Below are 10,788 nucleotides of genomic sequence, written 5' to 3'. Positions count from 1 at the left end.
CTCTCTCTCTCTCTCTCTCTCACACACACACACACAAAACTACCTCATACTTATCTTTATTTTAATGTCTGTTTTTATGTAGAAAGATGAGCTCATTTCAAAAGAAAGTTTTGGAAGATCATCTGATGATCAACAAAGTAGGTCCTAATATCTCCTACTCTATTTATTTATTTATTTTTCATAAGGATTATGTCACATTTATTTATTGAGATCAAATCCATGGATAATGATGAAGGACACCCGCTCTGAACAATTCTCTTTTACCCTAATTCTTTACATGTACATATTTACTTGGTGATTCTTGCATCACTGCTTCAGCGATTCTGATGAAGGATCTGCTTTTTGATGGTTTTAATACCACGGCACAGCATTTTGGGCAAGCATCATCAGTCATAGCATAAGGCTAATCAAAACCTTCTGAGTAAAATTTTGGAAATGGAAACTGTATGGTAGTTGGAGAGACTACTATTGTTCCTGGATGGTTGGCTTAATCACATACTTTGACATCCCTACCACCATCTGGCCCTTGAGTTGTCTTTAACAGATTACTATCTGTTGCAAACAATCAAGCCATATTTCTGATCTTTAGATAATTTACCAACTTTGTTTAAACTGGTGTAGCAGGTCTTGAGTAAGCCACAAGAGTTGCCTTTCTTCCTCTGACTAATCTATTAAAAAATCTACACTAAGGCTGAGGAAGCTTCTCTTTAGGAGGCCAGAATAAGACTGACAGTGCTCAAGTGTTGCCATTAGTTGAGTGCTGCTCCCACAACCAGAATGGTGATCCTCTATACGCACAGACATCCTGGTCTGCATCAGAGAAGGATTACTTGACTGACTGGGATTAAACACTAACAACATACTTCATCCTTAACTGATAAACCAGTGCTTTTCAAGATGAATCCCCAGTGAAATTTATTTTTCCCAAGTCACACAGACAATATTGTAACTCACTAGCCATTGTCGATGCAGTGAAGTAGTGATTGTCCCATTTGAGACTCATAATCAAAATGTTAGTATTCACAAAATGTGATATAAAATAAAATAAATATTTTTTTTGTTTCTCAACCTGTGACTATTCAACAACAACAACAAGAAATTCTAAATTTTTTCTTTTTTTTCTTTCGGTATGTCTTTTTCTCAAAGGTTCTAGTAACATAGAGCAGGAAGAATCCTTAGACGACATGGATGAAGAGGATGTTGACATTTCAGTTGGGAAAGAAAGTTCTGGTTATATTGGTCCGTATTCTAGTGTAAAGTTAGAAATTGTGTGGCATCCAAAACTACCTGGTCCTCTGAGAACTAATTACATCTTCAGCTTCTCTGATTCAAGTTTAGAAACGGCAAGTAGAAAATAAAGATATAAAAGTATTGTTGTATATGTCTATGTATGTCTGCACATGTGTACTTAGACATATCTAGATATATTAATTAAATACCATAAAGCATGATAATGAAACAGTTTAGTTTATAAAAGCATATTTAATATTTAAAACATATCTGTATGTCTGTATGCTTAAAACAAACATTTATCTATAGAATATACAGGGCTTACATTCTTGCATATTTTCAGAAAGTATCTTAACTGATAATGTAGCAATTTAAGATTCACCTATCATGATTTGATGAAGATAACATTAAACTACCACTAATAAACAAATTATATCATACAGTCACCGACAAGGATCTGACAAATGCTAACGTACTAAAAGATATTCTTAGTATAACCACAATATTACTGTTTTATATCAAAACTAAAATATATTTTAAACATATAAATGTTATAAACATTAAATATGTTCACATATTCTGAACTGTGGACAGGAGGAACATGAAATGAAATGTTTTACTCAAGAATTGCCTGATTCAGGAATAGAGACCACAATGTTTATGACCATGAGTCCAACACCCTAACCACTAAACCATGTGTCTCGCCTCCACTAAGTGAATTTTATACATAGAAACTGAAAGAAGTTCGTTATATATATAATGTGTTTGTGTGCCTGTGTATTTGTACCTGTACATGTATACCTGTACATGTATGAGTGTGTTTCTCTCTCTCTGTCTTGACTTCATGTGATAATTGTAAATGAGCATGACAGTTCTACAAATATTATCCTTCATTTTCAGTCTTCCATGAAACTATATTCAGTCATGGGGAAATATTATTTTGCTTGGAAACAGATGAAGTTTGGTGACTGGAAGAGCATCCAGCCCTAGCAAATCTACTTCATTGAGTTCCATCTAAGTCATGCAAACATGGGAAAGTAGGCATTGAAACAGTGATTATATGTATATTAAAAGAGTGACAGGTAGGCATGGTTATGTGGATACATCATAATCATGTGTTTACAAGAACTATCTCAATGCATAGCACCTTGGCCAAGTGTTTGCTGTTGTAGCCTTGAGCCTATGAATGACCTGTGACAGAATATAAAGAAGATAATGCAAGTGAGAGGCATCAACAACTACCTCAGCTAATGACAAAAAGAAGTTATCTTTGTTATTCTTGTCGTCAAAGACATCATCGTCTTCATCACCATCATTGCAACTGAGAAGTGAGATTGAAAGGCAAAGTTAACTCACTGGCAGGATGTGTATTCAATACATAAGAATGTGAATATTTCAAAATATGCCAAAAAGAGAAGTGTGTTCAGTGAAAAGATCCTAATATTTCTGTCTTCTTAATATTCAATCTTCTAAGTAGCTCACTAATTAAATTTTAATCAAGTTAAATGTTAATTAAAAAAATATGAATCTTCTATAAATATATAGATTGCTTTGAAATTTGATACACGTACTTTTGCTAAAAATTAGCTTACAAACACACAAACATCTGTGAGATGATGTCATATGTACAGATAGATAGATAGAGTTGGGTGTAAGCATACACATATATATGATATATATACACACTCCCAACATACATACATTTGTGTGTGAGCATGTGTATGTGTAAATACACACATGTTCACACATAAATGCATTTGAATTAAATATACATATGTCATGTGTATATATATATATAACTACAATATATATAAATACTCATGTTCTGAGTTCTATTTTCCATGTTCTGAGTTCTATATGAAATATATATTTGATATACTATATATGTATATATATATATATATATATATATATATATATATATGCATAATGTATATATAATATACACACACAGACACACACATTTAATATAAGTATCTATCGATATATCATCATCTCTTAACACCCATCTCCCATGCATGTTCACACGTGCTTAAATCGTGTGTGTGTGTGTGTGTGAACATTTCTGTGTACAAACTAGAAGTAAAAGTACTCAGTACAGAGATCATATACTGCTGAAAAGGATGAAGGCATAATTATAATCTCAGCTTATCAACTGATGAAAGCATATACATCTGTGTAAGCGTGTCTGGTAAACATACACTGAGGTACATAAAATTACTCTATGAAGGAGGTATCACTAAACAAACACACTCACACTCACATTTTTGGCTTCGTATTTTTATTATATATGTGCATGTATGTATATATATATATATATATATGTACATATATAGTATGCCATCATCTTCATTTTCATATCCACTTTTCTATCATCATCATCATCATCGTTTAACGTCCGCTTTCCGTGCTAGCATGGGTTGGACGATTTGACTGAGGACTGGTGAAACCAGATGGCCACACCAGGCTCCAATCTGATTTGGCAGAGTTTCTACAGCTGGATGCCCTTCCTAACGCCAACCACTCAGAGAGTGTAGTGGGTGCTTTTACGTGTCACCCGCACGAAGGCCAGTCATGTCTGATGATATTTCTTGAGATAGATTTTCTATGGCTAGATGCTCATCCTGCTGTCAACCCTCAACTGTTTGAAAGCAGAAATAATATTTCCCCATGTCCAAGCATGTTTGCACAGAAGATTGGAAATGATGGTGATGCTCATTTACAATGTCAAGACTAGGAGACATCCACACATGTATATTTGATGGGGTTTTTTCACTTTCCATCTAGCACATCATAAAGATAGTCTGTGAACATAAATGATACATTTTCAGACGGACTTGCACAAAGCAAAGCAATGAAGGAAATTAGTAATCAGCCTTTCAGTGTTGGAAAAGAAACAAGCCAAGAGCAAAAGAACAATAGACCCAACCACTGCAATGGTCAAGAGAAGAAAGAACTTGCAGAAGGAAAACAGGAAGTGGGGGGTGGGAGAGGAAGGTAGTGATAGCTTGTGAGAAGAGAGAGAGGGAGAGAAAGATGAGGTAGTGGTTTGTGAATGGAAGGAGAAAAGGAATGTTGAAGCAACATTGGGTTCTAAGAGTCACTGACATAGGAAAATAAAAATGGTGGACTAGAGCAGGATGTAGGACATACAGAATGGAGAGAAATGGGTGGATGACAACTGGGTGGAGAAATGGGTGGATGACAGTGAGAGATTTATAGATAGATTGGGAAATAGATTTTGTTTCACTCATTAGACTGTGGCCATGCTGGGGAACAGCCTTGAAAGTGTGCATCTAGGAATATATTTAGATTGATAGATAGTGGTGTAATATTTTGTAATCCTAGCCTATCCATTTTAACTTATTTTCCATAACATTTAGATTATTTTTTTATCTTTTCTAAGTAGTATTTAACATTTTTTCATTAAATAATGTATAAAACATTTTTTTACTAAGTTTCATAATTCCACAGTAATTTGAACTTGTAATATTTAAATAGATAGTGCCTTGATGCCATCTGCAGGTAATTTGCTATATCTCCGAATCTCCTATTTCCCATTACATCAGATGAAATTATAAAAAGTCTATTTCTAATTAATTTTTTGAGGTTTTATTAATAATATTGCTTTTCATTTTTAGTAATTCTGAAAATAGATAAATCTATTTTCTAATATTTTTCTATATTAAATTGTGCAGTATTTTTTTTAACTGAAAATTAATTTTTTTCTTTTTTTCTTTTTACATTTTTCTCTATAACTTATACTTTTTTGAAAACTAATAATTTGATATTTAAATTATTTCTATAGATCATTACATTTTGTGATTTGTTTTTTATTAATATTTAATTTCTAAATACAAGTGTAGCAATATTCTGAGGACAGTCGTCATGCTGCTGGTGCCTATTGAGGTAGAAACACATATCCACAGCTGTCTGCTTATTTTCAGACAATAGACCTGTCCTTTTCCTTAATGGCATGTCAACTTTGGAAAAGTCTTTGTTTCCTTTCTCATATGGAGCTCTTCTCAGTTGTCATTTGGTAATTGAGATACATCCTCTAGAGGTGGAGATAATTTTAATAAATTAAGAATTTATGTTGTATGACATTTGGCATACCTGTATGTGTCTATGGGCGCTCTGAGTTATTCCTCTAAATTTATTTTGGTTTTATATATATATATATATATATATATATATATATATATATATTAAAGAAGAAATTTCCGGTACGGAAGCATGGACTGGAATCAAAGTGCGTTAGAGTTAATTTAGCAAAGATCAAAGTATTGATAAGTAGTAAGACACACAAATCACAGATCCCTTCAGGAAGATGACCTCACTTGATATGTAGAAAAGCTGTTGGCTGAAACTCCATGAAGTTCACCCAGTACAAGCTATAGACACATAAGAGATGCAGTGATATCACTGGAAGACCAATCTCATAATGTAATATGCAATTTTATGCTCATCTTTCTCTGCCTTAATTCAATGAATTTTGGAATGTTTCTATTGTTCAGATCCCTGTAAAGCTCATTGGAGTTGCAACTGATATTCTTGTTCAAATTTTACAAACTTCAATGGATATGAAAATCTGTGTTTATGACAAGCTGTATCAGGATACTATAATACTAGAAAACAGGTATTTTTTTTTTTGTTTTTGATATTCACTTGCAAGCATAAGAAACTCTACAATTTTTTTTTTTTTCCTATCAGATTTTCTTAAACAGTGTCAAAGGGATAAGAAAAATATGTTAGCATGTCTGACAGTCAATTTGAACACATGAGGGTTAATAGTTGAATTGAAATCTTATGCGGATAGATTGGGAAGTCTTAGGAGATGAAACTTCATGAGAGAAGTATTCAGCAAAATATTTAACATGTGGCCTTGATTATGAAACACTTGTGGAATGTGAATCAGCAGATGAGAGACAGCAGGGGAGAGATACATTGAGTTTAGGCTGGTATACATAATATCAGTTTTGAAGAGTTAGTTGGATAAAGTTTTAGACAACCAATTCAAGAATGCTAAAGCCAAGCCTACTGCAGTGAATAGCACTAAAATTTAAAAACATCAATTAATCTAGCTGTGATAGGAAATAGTTAGCAGATGTTATAGGAATACATATATTTACAAATACAAGGGAAATGGAGCTAAACACTAGCTTTATAAGTTTCTGACAGATTAGCTTAGGGTATCAGTTAATTCATTTACTTTTTGATGATTCATATACCAAATTGATATAAAAAAATCCTTCAGTATTTTATGTTTAAAGGAAACTATTTCAACCATTCAATCAGTATTACATAATCATATTTTTTTCTTTTTTTCAAATTATCAAAACCAAAGTCTTAGTAAGTAACATAGCAAAAACCAAAGTCTTAGTAAGTAGGAAGGCAGACAAATCACAAATCCCATCATAACCTCTCTTTTATTCTCCTTCAGTTATAAGGATCCCTTGTGGCCCTCAGCCTTGCATGTTTCAAGGTGACCTCACTAGTGTTGGTGCTGTGAAAAAGCACTAAGTACACTCTGCAAAGGGTTTGGTGTTAGGAATGGTATCTAATCATAAAATCCATACCAATGCAAACATTAGAACATGATATGGCTCCAGCTTGTCAGATCCTTTTGGAATTCCCAACCCATGCCAGTGTGGAAAACAGATATTAAATGGTGATAATGATGATGATGGTGAAATATATACATATATGTATACACACACATGCACATATGTGCACACTTACATAAATTCCATTTTAATGATAGATTCTCATAATACTGGCTCCATGTGTTTCTAATATTTCTTCATCCGAAAACATGAATTAAATACTCTTTCATAATATTGCGTAAGTGAATATTCAGAGATAGGATCTCAAAGTAATTTTGATCATCTTTAAAGCCATTTCAATATAATTTCACCACTCTGGGCCATCTGTTTCTACATCTATCTATGGCTGTCTTTCTATCATACAGCTTTTCTCTCTTTGTCTCTCCCTCCCATCTCAGTATGTGTGTATGTGTGTGTACATAAATATACCTGTGTGAATGTGATTATATATATATATATATATATATATATATATATATATATATATATATATATTGGGTCATCCCATAAATAATGCAGTTTTTCTATACTTCTTTTATTTTTCAAAATTAAGATAAACAAAGTTCTTTTTAAATCTAAAATTTACTCTCCTTCATTTTTCTTGTAGTGCTCACTTAAGTTACTCAACTATAATGTTTTACTTTTTCATACATTACTTACACCATTCCGAAATTTCAGGCAACCTTCAGCTTTCAAAATCAAGTTTGATATTGATCGAAGAATACGTAACCATCTTGAAATTCTACCTAAAATGGGTATCATTCAAGCAAAATCTCAGTTCTTAGCACAGTTGAAGTTTCTTCCAAGGTAGAAATATTCATTTCTGTATTTTGTTTAATCTCTTAATATAATATTTTTTTTTTTGTTTTATATATTAATGGTGTAATTACAGTTCTGTACATCCAATTCTCAGTGCCATACACTAGAAAAATATATTTAGCTTCATGTTGTAAATTATCAGAGCTCAAGTGATTTGATTATACTGTTCCAGATAAAATGTTTAGAAAAGGCATAATCCTCACCAGATCCTTCTTGTTGTCTATGTGTATGAAAGGTTGAACCTTGGCAAATTAAAATTAAATCAAACGAAGTATTTAAGTGTGTGATTATGATAGTTATAATAAAAACAGTTTTGCGTTAATCTGATGGATTACTTTATACTTTTGTAAAGTACAAATTTATTATTCTTAGTCACTGTCAATAATATTCTTGTTTAAGAATTATATGTATATATACATATATATAAAATCAACTTTGGCTTTCATCATTCCAGGTTCAATAAAATAAAGTACCAGTCAAATACTGGGGTCAGTGGTAGCCACTAAACTCCCTCCCTTCAAAACTACTGGCCTTGTGCCTAAATTAGAAACCATTAGTATTGTTGTTATTGATGCTATTGTTATAATTATTAAGAAAGAAGTTTAAAAGTTATGTAAGAAAGTTACAAATTAGAAATTTGTTTCTACTCCCCATCCTTCATTTATTCCACATGTGTAATAAAGTTTAATGTACATCTTCACATAAGCTATTGCACTTGGAATTCTCTTCCTGTTCATTGAGGAAATGACAGTTGCTAATTGATATTTCAACACATCAAAAAATATGTAAATATGTAAGAAGCATTGTAAAAAAAACGTATAACTGCTTTTTTTTCATATGGTATGAATTGGCTGGGTAATGGAAAATTGATAAATGTTTTACAGCCGTCTTAGTTCAAATCTCATCAAGACCAATTTTATTTTTTATTTTTCCGAAGCATGTAAAGTAACTGCCTGTAAAATACTCTCAAGACTCTTTAGATAAAATATTTCTATATCACAAAAGCAAAATCACTATCAAAGGACAATAGCAGGACAAGGCATTGGCAGAAATGGTAGATTTCATGCAGTTTTTTGTCATTTCTCACTAGATTCTGAATCCAAATTCCTTTGAGATTGGCCATTATACTTCATTTTACTCATTATATGTTGCCATCAATTATTGACCACATACTTAACCACCTCGAGTGAAATTAATCCAGTTCTTCAGTAAAACATCAGGATTTTATGATTTACGATTCCTTTGAGTAGCAAATACTATTGTGCAAATCACATTTATAATCTACCTTTAATTGTTAGTTGTAGAAATTTCACTACACTTTTGTCAACTAATATTTTTGGAAAAAGCATGATTGCCATGGCCTTATATTTTACTCTTCTTGATTTCAATTTAAAAAACACAGGATTTATGTGTCTAGTCAATAAAGAAAACTGTATGTTATCTACAATATAAATAAGTGCTGGAGACAATGTGTTCGACTAAAATTCTTCAAGGAAATGCCCCAGCATGACCTCAGTCTAATGACAGAAATAAGTGAAAGATAACAGATAAATTAATCACCTCCTGTGAAATTTCAAGCCTTGTGCCTATGTTAGAAACATTATTATTACTATTATTATTATTGCCACCTTCCAGTTCCACTTAGAGAGGCAAGTTATGATGGGGAAGATGCTATTCTCCAGTGAATTTGCTGAAAGGTAGGTGAAAATAGGTGACCAGAATGGCCTACACTTGACATGCACCTGTAAGCTGAAAAACAACTGAGAGATGCCACTTGCTCTTTACAGTCACGGTAATCCTGAATCAGTAAAGTTCATTGACAGAACTTCGATGACTCGAAGTTCTGTCAAGGAACTTTACTGATTCCTTGGCAGAACTTGGGAGTCTCATTTCATGCCTTTCATATACTTTTGTTTTCCATACTTGATTTTTTTTTTTTACATAAATCTCTCCCCTTTTAGTAATGTCATTTCCTGTCATCCATCATCCTTGTGAAAATTAAAGATTTATTCCCAGTTGACAAGTTTCCACCTCCCTGACAAATTTATAGCCTCCCTGTTTAAGGAAGAAATTCTTATTGTTGTTGTTGTTGTTGTTGTTGTTAGGGCTGTGGAGTGACAAAAGTGGTACAGGAGTTGCCTAAATGCCTTGTCATATTTAGTTGCCCTCATTTATGTTCTGAATTAAAATACTGCTTTTCATTTTCCTGATTGCAATCAAATATGTACCAGTCAAGAACTGGTGTTGATTTACTTAACTTTCCTTCCCACCACCTTAAAATACAATCATGGCCTTGTGCCTAAGTTTTATTACTGTTACTATTATTATTATTATTATTATTATCATCACTGTCATCATTATTAACATTAGCAGCAGCAGTAGCAGTATCAACAAGCTAATAAGAGAGCTTTTACAAGGTTGCTCAACCTGCTAGAAATAGCTGTCAAATCTCTTTTGTCTTTGAAAAAAAAAAGTCCCTAGTTTTTGGATAATGAGGCTTTTTTAGATATAGGGATGGAATGAAAAATAGGATGGTCATGGTTGGAATGCCTTTGGTTACAAGTAAGCTAAATCATTGATGGCTGAGAGTTAAATAGCAATCTATCAGTAGCAATCATAATTATCATGGTCTTCATATATATACTTCACCACACCAGAGTGAAGCTTTGATTCAACTGTGCCAACAAAAATGAATATTTATGTCCAGTTATAGTTAATCAAAGATAGAATTATTTATGTTGATAATTGCCTTCTTATTCTATAATTATTTACCAGTTGATGACAACAATAATGATGTGAAAACCTCATATTTTTCCTTCCTTACAGAAAATCCCTTACAAAAGATGCACCACAATTCTATGATGTCAATACCAGTGTATTTGAAATGAACATTAAAATCTGGATTGCAAGTTATGTAAGGAAGACCATTCAGTAATAATCACATGTACATAAAATACATACATGTTTTTCTATAACAAGTGTGAAAAAACAATACATGTTGTTGAGTAAAATTGTATAATACACTTTGTCGATGCCTGCTATATAATTACCCAGAGTTTTCATGAACTCTGGCTAATAAGGGAACTAGTTATTCAAACATACAGGAATGTAAAGCTCTGTTGTCTTTCCTCCC

The 10,788-nt window shown here is 32.5% G+C and overlaps 1 protein-coding gene across 3 annotated transcripts in view; it reads left to right on the top strand.

Annotated features, from left to right (window-relative positions):
- LOC106876520 (cilia- and flagella-associated protein 74) overlaps positions 1–10,788 on the top strand; it is a 59,473-nt gene that overhangs the window by 28,039 nt on the left and 20,646 nt on the right. For all 3 annotated transcript variants that reach the window (XM_052976867.1, XM_014925100.2, XM_052976868.1), the window contains 5 exons: positions 83–137; positions 1,147–1,343; positions 5,748–5,869; positions 7,515–7,643; positions 10,482–10,569. In XM_052976867.1, coding sequence (XP_052832827.1) covers positions 83–137; positions 1,147–1,343; positions 5,748–5,869; positions 7,515–7,643; positions 10,482–10,569 — 591 coding nt within the window. The remainder of the gene's footprint in view (positions 1–82; positions 138–1,146; positions 1,344–5,747; positions 5,870–7,514; positions 7,644–10,481; positions 10,570–10,788) is intronic.

The sequence above is a fragment of the Octopus bimaculoides genome, chromosome 26 (assembly GCF_001194135.2).
Source record: "Octopus bimaculoides isolate UCB-OBI-ISO-001 chromosome 26, ASM119413v2, whole genome shotgun sequence".
NCBI classification, from domain to species: Eukaryota; Metazoa; Mollusca; class Cephalopoda; order Octopoda; family Octopodidae; genus Octopus; species Octopus bimaculoides.
Note: the sequence above shows the minus strand (reverse complement) of the source record. Positions and strands in the feature narration are given on the sequence as shown.